Raw genomic sequence first — 19,507 nt, 5'->3', positions numbered from 1 at the left:
TTTTTTTTTTTTTTTTTTTTTTTTTGGAAGAATCAGGGTTCCAGCGGTCTTGAAAAACCTGCATGAGGTAGTCGAAAGGCCAATTCACACTGCACCGACTGATGTTTTTAAACCGCAACTGACACATTGGTCTGGTTTTGTCCGATCAGTGTGTTACCCCTGTTGGCATTGGCAGGTGCTTGTTTTCGCGGATTGAACATGAATCAGTGTTCATCGGGTCATGGGAAAAGTGAAAAGCGACGAACTGTATTCAGTCGGCTGTTGGAGGTATGTCAATCTATAATTGACATACCTCCAACTTGTAAAGCTTGGGCTCAAAGAAAAATCACACATTTCCCCACAACTTTATAGTGGTGTTCGTGTCTGCACAACTCATAAATTTGATCACACATATATGACGCAGCAAAACTGACTGGTATCTCTGGATTGTTAATCACTTCCAACAATGGGAAGAGGTATTTTAGCTTATATTTCAATCAAAAGACACACATGCAAACTCATACTCACACATTTGCCCATTAGCTTGCTTAGAGGCTTCATGATAAACGAGGAAGCAAAGCCACTTAGGAACATGACCAGGGGAATGGTGGCTATGTACTTCTGCAAGAAAGAGGATCAAACAGAGATCACTGCCTTTTTTCTTCTATGCTTTTGTTGATGAACTGGGTGCAAAGTGTAGTATTACTATAGTTGTTTTACCTTTGGCAGCAGTAGTGTGTAGGTGAGATACATGGATATGTATGCTTGTGACAGGTTCACTATCAGTCTGGTGGACATATAAAGCATAGCCACCTGAATAACAGAGCAGGGTTAAGAGATGATATTAACTTTCTGATTGTCAGTTATAACAGACAATTACTAAATACAGTCCTGAACGTTTTCACACCACTGTGATTAAGTGATAACACTGTGTTTCAAGCCACTATTCAGATTAATCACAAAAGCTGAGAATTACATTACACGCCACTAAAGAGTAACACGGGTACTGGCTGCTAACCTGGTAGAATGACGGCTGTCGCAGCCAGTGCTTCCACTGCAGTAGACTTGTGGGAGGAGCAACAGTGGTGTTGTTAAGAAGAGGCTGGCACTCCCCAGGACTAGACCCCTCCTCCTCCTGACGGGGACGTGCCCCCTTCTCCCGTGTGCCCAGGTGAAAGAGCAGCGAGAACAGAGCTCCAATGCCTACTACTGTAAGACTTAGACCCTGAGTGAACAGATATTACCAAAGTCACTTTAAGGCAAGTCATGTCACTCGGCGGCCATCTTTGAAACGCCTCTCGGGCATGCAAGTGCAGCTCCTATCTCTTTGAATGGGGAAACATCAAATTCTCCAAAACATTTTTTTTTTTCGCCAACCTTACGATTAAATTTCATATTTGAAATCACCAATGAAATCTGACAACAACCGTCTCATAAATGTTTTTTCTTATGCTCCAATAGCGTTTAAAAAAAGCTTGTTTTTCAGGCTAGACCAGCCAATGCGCACCAATGAAATCTGACAACAACTGTCTCATAAATGTTTTTTCTTATGCTCCAATAGCGTTTAAAAAAAGCTTGTTTTTCAGGCTAGACCAGCCAATGCACATGCGCAGTCCTAAGCGTGCATCTCCACAACGTTGTTTCTATAGCAACCAGGACTTCTAACAGCTGCAGTGACACGATGACTTTACAGATTAGCTCTTTTATTCAGAAGGCGAGACTTCCTTCGATAGAGCGGCCATATTGAGCGTTGCATTTTTCCCCATTCAAAACTATACAAATGACACGTCTTGGGTATGCTATAGTCTTTGATATCACTGCATAAAACTTGTCAGAGCTGTTTTGACCAGGCCTACATTATGTAACATGGTAGGTTAACATCAACAGAAGCAAAGACTGAAAAGACCAGTCTATAAAAAAAATCAGCTGAAAACCATAAACTGTTGATTATATGCATTTAAAATATTTAACTACTGATATAAAGAAACATCTAAAAGAAATTTGCTGGCTCATACAAGGTTCAAGGAAACCATGTCCATCAAAATTTGAATTTATACTGACTTTTAAGTCAACATGAAACTGATCCTCTTTACTTAGTTTAAATAAACTTTCCCTGTCTTTTTTCCATAGACAGATAGATAGATAGATAGTTACACGATCCATCAAAAATCATTCTAATATGCTGATTTAGTGCTTAATAAACATTATTTGTACCATTATTTTTTACTTATTATTACCAATTTTAAACAGTTATGCTGTTTAATATTTTTTAAACTGTGACACATTTCTTCCAGGATTCTTTGATGAATAGAAAGTTAAAAAACAGTATTTACTTTTATATTTTTTGCAACATAATATGTGTCTTTACTGTCACTTTTGATCAGTTTTGTTTCTTTTCAGTTTTCTTTAAAAAAAAAATTAAAAAAAACTTTGCATGGTAGTGTGTGTGTAACAGAGTATAATTGTACATATATTTATTTCATCAAATATAATTTAGGAGTACACTAGCACACACAGTCATGTGGTTGCCGCAAGCCCGCCGGACGCTCCTTCGTCGAATCCGCCGGACGCGCCGTTCTCAAGCCCGCCACCTCTGCTCACTCAAGCCGGCCTCCGCATACTCTAGGCAGCCGGCCGCCACTCACGCAAGACTTGCTTTTTCGATGAGCTTCGTAAAAATCGATGCGTTTCAGAAAGGCGGGGCATAGAGGAGAAACAGTATGTACAGTATGTGGAAAATTTGTTTTTTGAACCTTAAACCGCATAAACACATTTCATTATACCAAATACACAAAATAATGTTCTTTTTAGCAGCATCATATGGCCCCTTTAAAATCATGGGGTCTTTAATTGAACTATTTTTAATGCAGGATGAAATGACCAAGGGTTCTGTTCAGCACAGTAAATTCAGCACTCACTCTGAAAACAGGGATGTCAACCAGGCCAAGGTTTTCCGTAATGGCAGGATCATCTCCTTCCTGAGTCTGAAAATGAAACATCAGCCAGGCCACTGCATACACTGTGATGTTGGCTATCACAGTAAAGGCATACCTAAAGGATACAACCAAAATACAATAAAAAGCTAAGACATCATCCCGGTCACTACAGACAAAGTCCTCCAAACAAACGTCACGAGAATAGTTGATCATTACATGTGCAGATCTGCACGAGTTTACCTGTACGCAGTGAGCTCCACTTTTTCATGCTCGCAAGTCACCAGCTCGGGAATGAGGGAGAGATGGGAAATCTGGGTGGCCGCCCATCCAAACTGGAAGATGACGATGAAGGGGGTGAAGTAAGTGAGACTGACCCACTGTGGAGTGTCCAGATCACAGCCCAGGCACTGGTTAAATATAAAGGGGAACGACAGGAGGACGCTAATAGTTCCTAAATAAAGTAAAAAGAGAGTAAATGAGAATAATATATCATACATAAATATGCAAGAGATAAACCTTAAAGAGACAATTTACCCAAAAACAAATTGTGTCACAATTTACTAAGGACATAATATGAAAATTAAAGTGAATTCATCCCTGAAATCTTATTTTGAAAGTCATACAGGTCTAGAACAACATGGTGATGACAGACTCATTTTTGGCTGAACTGTCCCTTTAAGTTCCTCGTCACTCACCGACTAAATGCCATGTTTTTCTCTTCCCATATGATCCACAGCCGGGTGTCTTATCAGACTCATAACCGATGAGCGGTGTACACACTCCATCCGCTATTTGTCCCACTAGCAGCAACACACCAGCATATATGTTCTGAAAGCCCAGCACAGAATGATAAAACACCAGCAGGTATGTGAACCACATAGAGGCGCACAGGTCGTTGAGAAAATGCCCCACTGAGTAACTCAAGCGCCTGCACGCGGGTAAAGAGGCTTCTGAAGAGTCCGGCATGATTAACGCGATACAGTCAACCCTCAGTCGGCTAAAAATGCGTATTCCCTTTGATCGAGCTCAGCATATTGCCCTCTCCAGCGCCGGCTTCCACACTGCAGGGAGAATGAGTCTGGTGGGCAGTTCAAGGCTCTCGGTCCATCACTGTAGAAAGAGTCAGTTCCCAAGGATTTGGTCAGCTGACTGAGTCACGATGGATTAGGCGCGAATTGAAATTGTAACATTCTCTTTCATGGATAGAGGCTTACAGTTTTAAATGTCATGTTGGTAAATATTAATTCAGCATGGTTAATGTTGAATTTGTCTAGTGCGCAAAACGTAGTATAGCGTAGCGCCTTGTTATTTTCGATTCGTGTTGTCATGACGTGTTTTTTAGGCCACACCCTCTCATCCGGCGTGTTGCCATATCCTCTTTAATACGACCGACTATGGTGGTGAGTGGTCGCAAAATATGAGCAGTCGTGGTTTTTAAGCTTATTTCCACAATACAGTCGCGCATTTTTTTGTTTGCTAGTGTATGAGCCACATAACACAATAATGTAGCAGTTGTCAAAAAACGTTATCCCCACCTGCTGTTCAATCAGCACTCTACATAAACTACAGTTGTGCTCAAAATTATTCATACCCTTGGTAAATATGATCAAAGGCGGCTGTGAAAATAAATACGCATTGTTTATCCACTTGATCTTTTATTCAAAAATGTAAAAAAAAAAATCTAACCTTTTTATTAAAGTGAAAAAAAAAGTGAAAGTGGGGGAAAATCACATTATGAAATAAATATAGTTCTCTAATACAGTAAGAGGACGTGTGTCTATATCGTCCTAATGCACGGTGAGGAGGAGAGTTTGATTTGGCCAAAGACTCCAAGGATCACAGCTGGAGAACTGCAGAAAATAGTTGAGTCTTGGGGTCAGAAAGCCTAAAAAAACACACACAAAAAAACGTTGTTTGGGAGAGTTTCAAGAAAAAACTAGAAAAGAAAACGCTCTCATCCAAAAACAAACTCCAGCACATTTATTTACTAGACACGACTGGAACTTTAAATGGGACTGGGTTCAATGTTCAGATGAAACTAAAAAATAGCTTTTTAGTAGCAAACACTCAAGATGGGTTTGGTGCACACAGGGATAAAAAAGTACCCCATGTGTACAATGAAATATACTGCTGGATCTTTAATGTTGTGGGCCTATTTTTCTGCCGGAGATACTGGATATCTTATTCTGATAGATGGCATAATGGATTTTATAAAATACCAATGGATAAAATTTTTTAAAACTGACTGTCCATGCTAGAAATCTTATAATGGGCCATGGTTGGAACTTCCAACAGGACAATGATCCACAAACAAACATCAAAATGAAAACAAAAATGGGTCACTGAGAACAAAACCAAGCTTCTGCCCTAGCCAACCCAGTTCCCTGAGCTGAACCCTATAAAAAATGAGTGTGGTGAACTGAAGAGGAGAAGCATCAACATGGAGCTGGGAATCTGAAGGGTCTGGAGAGATTCTGGATGAAGGAATGGTCTCTGATCTCCTGTCAGATGTTCTCTAAACTCTTCAGGCATTATAGGTGAAGACTCAGAGCTGTTCTCTTGGCAAAATGGAGGTTGCAAAAAGTATTGGATAAAAGGGTATGATTAATTGTGACCAATGTGTATTAGAGAAAAAAAATTATTTCATAATGAGATTTCTCTCCCATTTTAAATTCTTATTCTCCAATGAAAGGTTAGATTTTAGTCCATTTTTTAAATAAAATATCTAAAGGATTGATGATACAGATTAATTTTCACAGCCTTCTTTGATCATATTTACCAAGGGTATGAATAGTTTTGAGCACAACTGTATATTCCTCCCATGTTTCTGCTTAAAAAAGAAATGTGTGTGCCCGAGAGATTTAATTTATTTATTTTAGTTGATTTAGATTTTTTTCTTGCCACTCAGCAACACTAAATTCAATGCGTATTTAGTTAATTGAAATTAACTCTCTGTCACAACTAAGTTTAACCCAAAAATAAAAATTGTCATCATCATTTACTCACCTTTTACTCATGTTATTGCAAACCTGAGCATGAACGGTATATGAGTGGAGCGACTGAGCGGAGCGCACACGCATAGAGCGGGATAACACGCAGAGCGTCACACCACGTGAAAGTGAAACCTGAGCGGTGAACTAATTTTCGGCAGCCGGAAATTTCAGTGCATCTCTAATTATTGGCGACATCAGAATTGGATATTATATAATAGCTGCTTTTCTTTTTTTTTTACATTTTAGCAATTTAAAAATATTAAAAAAGGATTTTTTTACACGGCACCCCGGTTGGGAAACACTGTTCTGTGGCACCGCATCCTGGTGATTAACTGCAACTGCCTCTGTATGTCACATGATGTTGACTCTACTGAAATCACTGTTGCAGAAATAACCGCAATAATTAACCACAACCATAAACTCAAAACAGTGATTGTGCACAGACACAACATGTAACATCTTATGAGGCATAGAAGAAAAGCAACATTTAATAGGTATGTAAATCAATACACATCCTCATTCTGATAGGCAACCTCTGTTACTGCGTATAAACCCACAGACTCGCGTCTTCATGGAGCTTTGCTGATGCACTTTACAACAACGAAAAAGAAATCTGAGAAATGCCAACAGGCTCAATTAGACTGGCATGGAGCGCACAGTAGAGAACAAACAATCTGAGAGGGCCATGGACACTTCACCTGGTTAGGAATCGTAGAGAGAGAGACACATTAGTGTTAAATGTTTTACTTGGAAAGGCACAAACTATGATTCCCAGGTAAATTAATCTAATGTGAAAAACAAACAAAAAAGCACAATTTTGACTGAGAGAATCACTTCTGTCCCTTTGGGAGAGACCAGCCCTGCTGTATAAATGATCCAACGTCTGCCTTTATTTCTGTTGCTTTCTGTTCATTTCAATGCCAGAAATGCCAAACGGTTCGCTTTTCTCCCCCCAAAAGTGCAATTCACATAGGAGAGGTCCAATGCATTTCTCTCCATCTCCCACAGTACCTGAGACCAGCCACTGTGCTACAACAACATCATCCACATCGACAGGGAAAAAAAGAGGAAGTAAAAAAAAATAATAATACAAAAAAAAAGAGAAAATAAAGAAACTCTAAGAGCGGTTAAAAAAATGTTCACACATTCTACAACATGAGTAAAACTGGGAGAGCAGATCTTCAAAACAACTTTTTAAATTACAAAAACAAAAAGGAAAGACAGAATTTACATTGGTTGTCTGAATCGGTGTACTTTTCTCCATACGTCAGTCAGCAGTCTTTCCCCACTTATTTTGATCCCATAAAAAACAAAAACACCATGGAGCACATCACTCACTCATCCAGCCAGTGTCAAAGTGAACGGATGTCTGTGTGTAAGTGTGAGTCTGGTTGCCTTTTAGTTCTCAAATAATGGTTTTGCATGTCATCTAAAATACAAGATTAAACAGTCCATCTGGGTTTAAGTCACGTAACATATATCATCTTGTTTCTGACCACTGAAGTCTCTTCTGGTGTCCCACATTGTACAAATATATTTATTTGTTCCACTGAATTGTTTCCTTAGAAAGAGTGTCAGAGCGCAGAGTACTGAGGTGTCCTCGCTGAGCAGATGCCAAAAGTGAGGCAGTGAGTTTCTGTTCTGAGGCGGAGCAGAGACAGAAAGGGAGAGAAGAACTCCACGTTTTCAGCTCAAGTCCTTTGCTTTTGTTTTTACTTTAAACGCACCAGTGACTCTTAACGTTTCAAAGATGTTCCTCCTCACTTGTGCCGCTGGAGCGTTTTCCTCTTCCTCCTCTTGAAAAAACAACAGCACCTGAAAAGAGCGAATGAGTTGAAGACGGTTTTGCAATCTCCTCCCTTCATTCTCAAACTTGTCAAACGTCGTCTTAGTTAGGCAGTTGAAAGCTAATTTTACAAACCCACTAGGAAATACATGAAATGTAGAACATATAAAAAAGTGCTCGTGGCTCGTCTGCCAGTGGGTGCCCCCCCCCACGCATAATGATTGTGCTGTACTCCTTTCGAGCCGAATTTCACAAAATTGGGTGTTATTTATGGGGAGTAGAATTATTTATTTCAATGAATGTAATCGATTAGATATCATAATATTTAGGCTATAATATTATAAATCAGGTTGGTTTGTATTGCTGACGTAGTATGTAAATGATATGCTTGCGGCCCGCGAGACTTGCACTTGAACCATAGTGCGGCCCGGTGGAAAAAAAGGTTGAGAACCACTGCACTAGGACAAAAACAGGCCCAAATGTCTCCTAATGTTAGCATGGATCAGACTGCACAATTGTGTAAAACTATATGTAACTGGTGGGTATTTCATTTTTAGTAATTTTACTACTTGAGCTTATTGTAGTTCAGTTAGTTGCCAAGGAATCATTTAAAATTATTTTTAACTTTAAAGTTTAATATTTATATTTCAGCTTTATTTCAATTAGAGAATTGAATTATGAATTGAAATGAATTAACAAAAAGACCGATTCAATATAAGAATTAATAAACTGATAAACTGATAAGGTTGACACTGCAACCTTAGTGGCTGGTGGGATAAATCTTTGCAGTTTCTTTATCTTTATCGAATACACTTAAAAAAGGAAAGGGAAACGGCTCAGTATGGAAGACTATGCAAATTATTTAAAAGAAAACATTTGTATGGGAAATTTGGGTATTAATGGTTTTGTAAAAACTGTACTTACTTTGTATCATCAGCCACCTCTACTTCAGCAGGGGCAGTTATGGGAGCGTTGGAGTGTCCCGCCGTGGGATCGTCTGTATTCACTTCTCCGTTGGTTGAGCTCATAACCTGAACATTAATTTAAGGCAGCAGGCAATGAGTTTTTAATACAGATTGGCAAAGATGAGTAACAACACAAAACCACAGTACACACTGGAATTTATTTAATCTAACTTACACTTCATATTTATCAGTTCATGAAACTCGGGTTGGGGCTTAGTAACCTATTAAGGACACTTTTTTAAATAATTAAACAATTCAAATTCAGGTTGCTTAGCACCAACCAGGGACGGTTAAGAAGAAAGTGGGGAAATGTAAAATGAAAGAACAGCACTTGGAAAATACGCTAACACAGAAAATGAGCAAGTTTAGTTGGAAATCTAATATATTTTAAATGAAAATTTGCACCCTGGATAACTAGAAGTACACAAGCAAACATTAATTTGTCTTGCTTAGCTACTTATTTACAATACAAGCAGTATTTTCACACTGAAGTCACCAGATCCCAAGCCTAACCATCAAGAGCGTGCAAGTGACGTGTGTTAGACAAAGGAAAAGACCATTTAAGTGTTCACAGCTGAAAAAATGGATAGAGGTGTCTCAAGTGAGAGGATGAAAGGAACAGAGAACAAGAACATAGAAAGGAGGCGATCGACACTAACGGCATGCAGTACTGCGCAAACACCCAGTACCTGGACAGAGCCCCCCAGCCTATCGGCCGTGAGGTGCGACCCCAGGAGCTCCCTGTTGGTCACAGGAGTGGGCTGGGACTCACTTCCTTTAGGTTCTGGAGACTGGCATGACAGCGATGGGGGAAAGGGGTGAGGGGTGGCAAAGGGCATAAGAGATGTTTTTGAGGTGAAAGAGGTGAGGGTGTAAAGAAAAAAAGAACAGAACGAGTTTAAAGAGGAACGCCTTCCATGCACAAGCAGACTATTCTAGCTAACAGGACAGAGGTGGAAATAAAAGTGTGAGTGAAAAACCAAGAGATCACGCGACATGCACAGATGAAGAGGGAAGCTGAGCTCTTATCTTTCACAAACAGCTCTAGCCAATCATATCAAAACTTAGAATGTAACGGGCTTTTATTTAAGGGACTGTGACCAAGACATGGAAATACCACCATCTAAAAGAATGACAGCATTTGAGGAAATTACAGATCTTCAGACTAGCAAAAACTACTCTGGCTGCAGGAAGTTGCCTTGGGATTGTTGATGAGTGAAACAAAAAGATACTGTTGACATGATTTAAAAGAGAATCATAAAACATTAAAAAAATTACACTGCATAAAGTAATGTTTCTCTATGTCAAATATAATAAATATTATCATATAAAAGAAATCAATACTAAAATATAAACTAAAATTACTGTCAAATTGACAAATAAATACATTTAAATTGGTTAATGTTTAAAAAAAAGTTAAATTAACAATAAATTAATAAATAATGTTTAAATTAAGGTAACGGAGTTAAAAAAAAACAAATGCCAATGTGCAGTTCACGTATGAGTACAACAGAAATTAAATTACAAAATAGAAATTATTTATTACAAAATAATAATGGTTAAATTAACTGTTTTAAATATGGACATTAGTAAATTTGAAGAGTTTTTTTCATTATTTAATTCCTTAATTTTATTTTAAAGTGGCACTCAAAGCAATTAAACTACAACTTATCGCTTGACCATATACTATAAAATTACACAAAAAAGGGATGCGTGTAATTTAATAATAGCATAAAGGTATAGTGACTTATCCCACCTGGTTTTTGGTCTGGGGTTGTGCTTTGTCTCTGCTGCTGGGCTGCAGAGGTGTGTCACTAGGCATTGGTCCTATTGGAGTCGGCTGTATAGACACAAAGAAAACTCAACATCCATGTACTTTTTTTTACATCATATACAAGTGGTTTATGATATGACATCCAATTAGACCTACCAGCGGCTTGCCGACCCAGTCATATTCATAGTCAAAGACATAGCCATTTCTGTCAAAGAGGTCTGTAAAGAGCTTTCTCAAGTAGTCGTAATCTGGTTTTTCAAAGAAATCCAGTCTCCGCACGTAGCGCAGGTAGGTGGCCATTTCTTCTGTGAAAGGATGTCAAAGTTAAGGCAATGCACTGGAGATGAGACAGCACAAGATATGTGGCCATTTGAAAAAGAACCTGCTTACCAGGGAAACTCTCACAGAGCACTTCTATAGGGGTTGCCCTTTTGGTATCTCCAATTTTCTGATAGCGCTCCTTCAGTGTGTCAGCCTTAATGAATGAAACGGGACACAACAAAGATAAGAACATTTTGGGAATCCATGAAGACATTTGTCCAGTAAATTGCTCTCTTTTATACTATTAGCATACTATTAGCATTAACTTTATTTCACAGTCCTGCTCGGCATGTACATATTATGTACTTACTACAGTAACTGCAATAACTGGGTAATAAATAGGTACTACCCCTGAACCTAACCTTAACCCATGTAGTTACCATGTGTCTCCCGTACAGCCACAGCTTTCAAAAGTATACTCAAACGCAGATGAGCGTGCATGGACGAGTTTGACACATGCTCAGTACCACCTAGTAGACTCAACATTCACCGTGCGCCTGTGCTGTTGTCCACGGACACTTCTGATCACAAAGATTGCGCGGACCATCGTTGAACACAGACAGCTGAAGTATACTTTGGGCTTCAAGTGAAACCCTTCGAAAACTTAATTTAAAAATCCTTATTCTATAAAGACTGAGCTCACAAAGAACAATTTCTAGCCAACAGAATATTTTAGAGCCGAGACTTTCATGAAATTTACTTTAGAATTAAGACTACTTTAGAATTAATATGGCTACTTTTTAATTTATTAAAGGGGTCATATGATGCGATTTCAATTTTTCCTTTCTCTTTGAAGTGTTACAAGCTCTTGGTGCATAAAGAAGATCTGTAAAGTTGCAAAGACTAAAGTCTCAAATCCAAAGAGATATTCTTTATAAAAGTTAAGAGTCAACTACGCCTACCTAAAACGGCTTGTTCTAACACGCCCCCACATGTCTCGGCTTTCACCGGGGACGAAGCGGAGTCCAGCCCGGGGTCGTCACATGTGGTTGCCGCAAGCCTGCCCGCCACCACTCACTCAATGCCGGCCTCAGCTTACTCTAGGCCACCCGCTGGCCGCTCTTTCGTCGAATCCGCCGGCCTCCGCTCACTCTAGCCCGCAGGCCTCCGCTCACTTTCATTACACCAAATACACAAAATAATGTTCTTTTTAGGAACATCAACCCTTTAATTTTTCCTTGATATTTCCATATTTTCCATAATAGTGGGAACCCTTTAATAAGCTAAATTATGATTAGTATGTTCCATTCAACAGGAAAGTCACAAGGATGTCAGTCTTTTTTTTCTCCTTTACACTATAAACCAGAAAAAGCTGTAAACAAACACATCTTTAAACATCTTTTTTTGTCTTCTAAATAGGTCAGCTTATCGAGGCTGTAAAGCTATTGGTTATTCTGCTGACTTTCCATGATAGTGACAGATAGCGGGGCTCATGACTGTTTCAGACATTAGCTGGGTGAGATAAGACTCTCAAACTTGAAAGATAGCATCAAAACAAAGTTAAGAGAATGAGACAACTAAATAGAGGGGAAACTCTAACCATAGATTTTTACTTTACCTGACTTTAAGTCTCAGTTTTTATTTGCAGAACTGATGAGAGACATTCATCTCTCATATGATATAGGTCACGATTCCTCGATTCAATTTGAACACTCAATTTAAAAAAAATCCTCAAATGCAATTTGCCTGCGTTGAGTAAGGTAAATCATTTATAAACCTACGCAAACACACGGGAGGACACATCAATATCTTTCTGAACATGCTAACTGTTCATCGCGATTTCAAAATAAAAGCTCAAACCCGCACTCTGAGTTTACATGTTTTGATGTCCACATATTCAAAAAATTACAGTGGCTGTAGCATTTCTGTCATTAAGAAATGGCCCAATATTAAAGATTAAGTGGACATTTGAATTGAATGTTGTTTAGTCAATATTGAACAAGGATTAGATCGTGCAGTAAAGTGTAAAAACAATCGTCAGGCCGTTGGCGCACTCTGCTGTCATTTGTTATAAAGGGTAATGTACATTAGTTCTATTGTTTATAATACATTATCAGGGGTTAAAGCAAAAAAAAAATTAATCCTGAGCCTGAACTTTTTTCCAGGGGCTGGGCAGGGGGGTCCTTACTATGGCAAAGTTATTGCTTTTCTTATTCAAACTGATTTTTTTTTCATGAATATATGGACCTGAAGAATGAAAGCTATATCATACACTTGGAAAATTATGAGCTATATCACCGCTTATCGACACTAGGGTGTGACAATACACTTAGCTCACGAGATGAGACAAAATACAGATACTTGGTTCACTAGAACAAGACAATATTTCAATACTATTTTTAAGAAATTTTCAATGACAAAATATTTCTTTTAATTACAAAAAGTAAAACAATGCAGTTGTATTTTGAAATATTTTAACTAATCTAGGGCTGCAACTAATGATTAGCTCATCCATGAACATGATTTCTGCCCGAGTCCCGTCGGATTGCATCGGCTGTGGGGATGAGGATGAAGATGACAACTCCCATGATTCCACACTCACGGCGTCATCAAACTATGCCTTTGTCTCTTTGTTTATTTTGAATAGGTGCCCTCTAGCGGCGAAAATTACTTTTTGTGCCTTTAAGTACATTATGTATTATAACAAATACCTGCAGAGGGCGTTACATTTTATTCTTTGGCCACATGCAAACTCAGAAACTTTTATTTTGAAATCGCGATGTACAATAAATGGCATATTTAGAAATAAGTTGATCTATTCTCCTGTGTTGGCAAAGGTTCATAAATGATTTACGCTACAAATCTAGTGAGATAATGCACACTGTTTTTCCAGATGAACGTTAAGCCATTCAAATTCACAGCATATGCAGAGGAAGAGTTTAGCCCCTTTCACACATACAGTCTTTACTGGTAAATTACCAATAAGTTACCATTAAGAGATCATTGTGTGAACAGGACCTTTTCAAAAATCCCGCTAAATTTGTCCTGGTGATCATATCGTTATTATGGAGATGACATGATTACTCTGAGCTGTTTACAAAGCTCTGCTTCTTTTTAATTAGTTTTCCTATATAAATATGCGTTAGATGGACATCTTTGAACATTGTGCCTCGCAGCTTATTTAACGTGTCGTGCTTCTCCATTCATCAGGGCTGCGACTCTGAATTGGATACTATTATGCGCGTCTCATGTTTATAAGAGCAAAAAATTCTGATTGGCTAGTAATGTTAGTTTGGTTGAGAGTGAAAGCTGTGCTCCTCTCATACCATTGGTAGGCGAACTCATGTACTCGAAAGTGATTTCAACAAGTTTTTTTTAAATGTAGGATAATTTTTTTCCGCAGCCAAACGCTGCAAGCCGGAGATCCGGCACAGTGCCAGAGAACTTTAAGCCCTGCATTATGTATTTTAACAGTTTTGTTCAATAAAACCATAAGATTACTCGCTTTTGATACTTTATTTGAACTAATTATTTTAGCATCATTGCTATTATATATTTATTTTAGGTAATTTTAAAGGCTATTGTTCACTTGGGTCTATTTTTATTACCCAAAGGAATTAATATAATTATCCGATTAATCATCAGAATAATCGACCGATTAAAAAAATAATCGTTAGTGACAGCCCTACTCTCATATATACAAAAAACTGTGGTTTAAGATATTTAAAGCAATGTAACAGAATAAAACAAACAGCATTTTTCTAGATTTTCACAGTTAATTTTTGTTTTCGAAACAAACCTCTAAATCAAAATGAATGAAGGGAGCAAACATTTCTTTCACTCCACCTACAACAATACCTTTAAACCTTGCCAGGGTAGACTGCCTCGTAGGAAGTACATAAACATATGACCCAGCGCCTCCAAATCGTCCCGTCTGCTTTGCTCTGCAAGATAAAAAGACTTATGAAACTGCTAGCTACACTAGAATCTGTCTTCAGTCAGACAAGAAACTTAATTCAATGTGCAAAATTATTTATGAATTTAGCATAAATAATCAAAAAAAGGCAAAAATCCTTAGCCAAAAAGAGCACCTGCATCTTACCAATGCATCATGATTAAATCCAAGTGCTGTGCCTGAGCATGCAGAGATTTGTGTCACTAACAGCTAAGCTAGGTTTTAAGGCGTACTTTAGTCTTTATCCCCCCATGAAATTCTAACAACCCTAAGACCCGACAGAGCGAATCTTCCCCGTGTGTGTGGCTCTTACCCTTCCCCAGGTGTGTGTTGATGCTCATGTAGCGAGCTGTCCCTGTCAAGCTCTTGTGCTCCCTGTATGGGATGTGTTTTTTGGTCTCAGGGTCAATGTATTCTTTGGCAAGCCCAAAGTCGATGATGTGGATTGTATGTTGCCTCTTGGTCCCTGGCCGGCCCACCAAAAAGTTCTCGGGCTTAACGTCCCTGTAGATCAAGCTTCTTGTGTGCACATACTCCATCCGTGTGATCTATGATAGAGGTATATGTCATGTTGGAACTAATAAATTAAATTATTTTCTTTGTCTCATATAAGTGAGAGATAACACTGACCAGCTGAATTGCGATCATCAGGACGGTCTTGAGGGAAAAGGTTCTGTCACAGAGGTCAAACAGGTCCTCCAGACTGGGGCCCAGCAGCTCCAGCACCATGGCATTGTATTTCCCACAAGGCCCAAAGTAGTACACCTGAGGAACACCCTCTGAACACGTATATATGCAGTTAGAAAACAGATCCACAGAGCTCTGAAATATAAGTACAAACTGGCAATTTAGCACAGCATTAACTAAAATGAGGTTACATAATAAGATTACATAAAGACAAGGAACGATAATCTTTTGTTATGTGGTGTTCGGCATTCTTAGATGTTTTAGGAGTGATTATTAAGTCATATGAGGTAGACATGAATCTATTTTAAGACATTTGATGTACGCTACATTTTTGTGTATGGTAGGTATTATAGGGCAACAGATTTAAGGTACCGACTCTGAATGGGCTGGGAAATCTATTAGGTGCATATGAACATGGTGTATACTTCATGTGTTTCTTGCACACTAGTGTTGTCAAAAGTACCGATGTCGGTGCTGACATTTGAAAAAATGTGACGATGCCAGCATTTCCCGTAGGGCTGCGATTGTAAATATCGCAATATGCATATCGGAAAGGCATGCGATATCTGAATCATTTTAATAATAGGCTACCTCTATCAAAACGTTGCAAAAGCTCAAAGTTTTAAGTCGATGCATATAGCAGAGAATTGCTTGAAATTAAAAAGTGTTATTAAGTCCAGTAAGTTGCAGAAAACAACTCTTTACGATTATTGTCTGAGGAATAATCACGGTTATGACGATTATTATGCATTTATTCATTTCACAAAATTAATCATGTATAAAATCACATGGACACTCTTTAGATAATAAAGTGTTATTTATTGCTGCCTTTAGAAACAGAAATAACACAGTAACCAATAATACAGCACAAAATAATAATAATAAAGACAAACAAATGTCTATCTCTCCAATTGGAATTAAAAAGGTGACCTCTGCTCTGTAAACATCCATGTCAGTATTTGCCTTTTGAAAATAACTAATGAAAATAGATCACAAAAGTATTCAGTGCTTTCAGTTTGTACATTCTTCACATTTCTTTTGGACCAGAAATGTGAAGTTCTACCAGAGGCAGAAAACTGGAAACATGGTGAAAAAAAAATCTTGTTGGTTTTTGACTTATGCATAATACTATAAAAGGGATAATATATACAGTGCACTGCATAAATGAGTACACCCCCTCTGAAACTTAACATATTCAGCAATTACTCTTTGCTTAGAAGACATGTTATGGTTTTTTAGAGATATAATATTCCAGCAAGTCTGCTTGATCAGTTACCAAAGAAGAATGTTAAAATTATTCAAGAAAATACCATTTTCTTATCAAAGTGATAAAATGTTGTGTTGCAAAAATGAGTACACCCTCCTGAAAGTTACTAAATAAAACTAAAAAAAAAACTCTGGTGTAAGGTTAAGGCAAGTATTGATCAACAGGTATGTTGAACCAAAACTGTTAAAGGTAAGTAATTTATTGATAATTAAGTGTTTTATGGCCCACTGAATCATACTCAGACTTAATGCTGACAACAATGAAACCACTTGAGAGAGAACTGTCAGGAGATTTATTTCTTAGCATAAAAGAGGACAATGGTACAAGAGGAATACCAAATTATTGTTTTAAGTGTGAAAATATAGCCAAAGTAACACAGAAATTCAAAAACAATGGACTTGTGAAAAGGCCCCTGAAATAATCAGGTCTTCACTTTAAGCTTTCATTTAGTGATGAGTGAGTTTTTGTTTATCCACACCAGAACTACCGACTGTAGCCAAAGCACAATAAACTCATTTAGCTTTTTCCAAGGCCCATATTTACAAAATACAGACTTCTGGGAATCCATACTCTGGTCTCATGAGACCAATTCAATCATTTCGGATCTAACAGCATCCAAAATGTTCTGGTGTTGCTAGAGGAGGAGTACAGAGAGAAGTGCCTGGTTCCCACAGTGACGTTCAGTGGTAGTAAAGCTCTTCTATAGGGATGTATGAGTGCTGAAGGTGTGAGGGAGTTGTACTTTATCAACGCTGTCATGAATTCACACACCACTGTGTGATGTAATACAAAAACCTGAAACTGAAGATGCTACCCTCTTCTCATTCCCTGCATTGTTGGGCTTTTTTGTAAACATGAAGATAATGAATATATTCATTCTCCTGAATTGAAAATCCTTCAGTGGACATCAATCTTAACACTCTTGAGCAGCTGTGGAGGATTCTGTAGAGATGAGCTGAGCAACACTCCCCATTAAAGACCAGGGCATTTAAGGAGGTCGTCCTCCAGGAGTTAAACAGCACAGATGTGAACATTTGTCATGAACTTGTACACTCAGTGCCAAGAAATGTCAGAGCAGTGTACTTAGAGTTATGGAAAACATATTAAGTTCTAGAATATTACACTTGGTTGAATTAAATCTAGGTTGTACTCAATCCTGCAATCCTTCATTTAAACAAAAATTGGCTAAGTTTCTTATTTTACAGATATTAATGGCATGTATTTCTCTGTTTTTTTTAAGAATATGTTTAATACATTTCAATTTTGCCATCTTTCTATGAATTATATTAGTGATCATTAAGAAAATACATCTTTTATATTTAATCAGAGGGGGTGTACTCATTTATGCTGTGCACTGTAACAATGTTAATAAATATTATTAATATAGGGCTATTCACTTTATTTATCCCACAGGGGAAACTATTAATAATGAGGGGAATAAACTGATCATTCATTGTAATCAACGGTCATCCATACGTATTCAATTTAATTATTTTTATAATAATTCAAATGATTTTTAATGTTGTCCGTCTGAGAAAATCATTTCTATTTTTTTTTTTTGTGTGATCGGAGATCGCGTACACACATACAAACATTCAGGAGGACACAAACTTGTTGTGAACCCTGCGCCGTGACTTTTATTAATAAAATAGCTTAGATACTGAATTGATACATCTTCATCAGCAAGGAGAGGGTAAAATCACTGTTTAAGTAAACTCACATGTTTGTAGAGAGATGCGCTGACGTACCCGTCTCGACAATCATTCTCGTAAACGCAGTCAGTTATGTTTTAAAGGAATGTAAACAGCTGAGAAAGAAATCGGATGTGTATCATCATACTAGATCCATGCAGTCAGTCTTAAAGGGACAGCAGCCTATAAATACCTGCTGCTGAATATGTCACTAAATTATCGAAATATCGCAAATGTAAATATCGTGATATGCATATCGCAACGGCGTGCGATATCCTTATTTTAATAATAGGCTACTTAAATCAAAATGTTGCAAAAGGTCAAAGTTTTAGTTCGACGCATATAGCAGAGAATTGCTTGACGTTAAAAAGAGTTATTAAGTGCAATAAGTTGCAGAAAACAACTCTTTGCCGTCTCGTCTTGCTGTCTGACTCACACCTGAAGCGCGCGCACAAGCTGCATCTCGCGCAGCGTCTCTTCAGTTCTGCCGCACACTTGCAAAGCGCGCGCACACACAGAGAGACGCATTTCAGACGGCGCGCGAACATTCGTCTTTCGCATCTCCTCATGTTTGAACAGACACATAACACAGAATTATGTCAATAGTACCCGTCTCGACGATCATTCTCGTAAACGCAGTCGGTTATGTTTTAAATGAATGTAAACAGCTGAGAAAGAAATCGGATGTGTATCATTATACTGGATCCGTGCAGTCGGATTTAAAGGGACAGCAGCCTATAAATACGTGCTGCTGAATATGTCACTAATTAATCAAATAACAAAACACAGCTATAACAAAGATTAATCTAAATTTAATTCATACAGTGAACACTATGCAGTGTTATTTTACACTTAATCATTACATTTCTGTACCTGAATACTACTGTTCATACTATTGTACTGTTGAATAATACTATCTATGCTTGTAAATTGTGTATTTGTTCTTTTTTTCTTTTCTTTGTTCACTTGCCTTTAATCATGTTTGAACTTTCTTAGGCTATAGTTTTTGCTGTGGTATATGAAGAAGTAGGCTACTACTTTGTTCACATTGATGTTAAAATTACATTTTCAGATTTGTGACATTACTTTTTATGTACTGGTAAAACACTGCTGGTCACTTTCAGAAGTTGTAGTGATTCTTTCTTTTCCAAGAAAGAATGTGAAACAAATTTGGTTATATCATTTTCATTTTTAAATATTTTAAAATATAATT

At 37.8% G+C, this 19,507-nt stretch overlaps 2 protein-coding genes across 8 annotated transcripts in view; both read right to left on the bottom strand.

Annotated features, from left to right (window-relative positions):
- The window catches only part of LOC107718130 (major facilitator superfamily domain-containing protein 12-like), a 12,508-nt gene extending 8,254 nt beyond the window's left edge, over positions 1-4,254 (bottom strand). Inside the window, exons 1-6 of the mRNA XM_016525109.1 lie at positions 3,611-4,254; positions 3,156-3,366; positions 2,898-3,030; positions 998-1,204; positions 700-792; positions 508-600 (exon numbers count right to left, since the gene is read on the bottom strand). Coding sequence (XP_016380595.1) covers positions 508-600; positions 700-792; positions 998-1,204; positions 2,898-3,030; positions 3,156-3,366; positions 3,611-3,881 — 1,008 coding nt within the window. The 5' untranslated portion in view covers positions 3,882-4,254. The remainder of the gene's footprint in view (positions 1-507; positions 601-699; positions 793-997; positions 1,205-2,897; positions 3,031-3,155; positions 3,367-3,610) is intronic.
- A 2,124-nt stretch (positions 4,255-6,378) lies between these two features.
- The window catches only part of LOC107718129 (casein kinase I-like), a 21,357-nt gene continuing 8,228 nt past the window's right edge, over positions 6,379-19,507 (bottom strand). For 4 of the 7 annotated variants that reach the window (XM_016525102.1, XM_016525104.1, XM_016525103.1 and 1 more), the window contains exons 4-12: positions 15,280-15,428; positions 14,963-15,197; positions 14,553-14,638; positions 10,824-10,908; positions 10,590-10,738; positions 10,416-10,499; positions 9,349-9,450; positions 8,619-8,725; positions 6,379-7,723 (exon numbers count right to left, since the gene is read on the bottom strand). In XM_016525102.1, the coding sequence (XP_016380588.1) occupies positions 7,669-7,723; positions 8,619-8,725; positions 9,349-9,450; positions 10,416-10,499; positions 10,590-10,738; positions 10,824-10,908; positions 14,553-14,638; positions 14,963-15,197; positions 15,280-15,428 (1,052 nt within the window). In that variant the 3' untranslated portion in view covers positions 6,379-7,668. The remainder of the gene's footprint in view (positions 7,724-8,618; positions 8,726-9,348; positions 9,451-10,415; positions 10,500-10,589; positions 10,739-10,823; positions 10,909-14,552; positions 14,639-14,962; positions 15,198-15,279; positions 15,429-19,507) is intronic. The other 3 variants (XM_016525106.1, XM_016525108.1, XM_016525107.1) reach the window with 3 other exon arrangements.

The sequence above is a fragment of the Sinocyclocheilus rhinocerous genome, unplaced genomic scaffold, assembly GCF_001515625.1.
Source record: "Sinocyclocheilus rhinocerous isolate Xijiao unplaced genomic scaffold, SAMN03320098_v1.1 scaffold480, whole genome shotgun sequence".
In the NCBI taxonomy this organism is placed as follows: domain Eukaryota; kingdom Metazoa; phylum Chordata; class Actinopteri; order Cypriniformes; family Cyprinidae; genus Sinocyclocheilus; species Sinocyclocheilus rhinocerous.
This window is presented reverse-complemented; position numbering and strand designations above follow the sequence as displayed.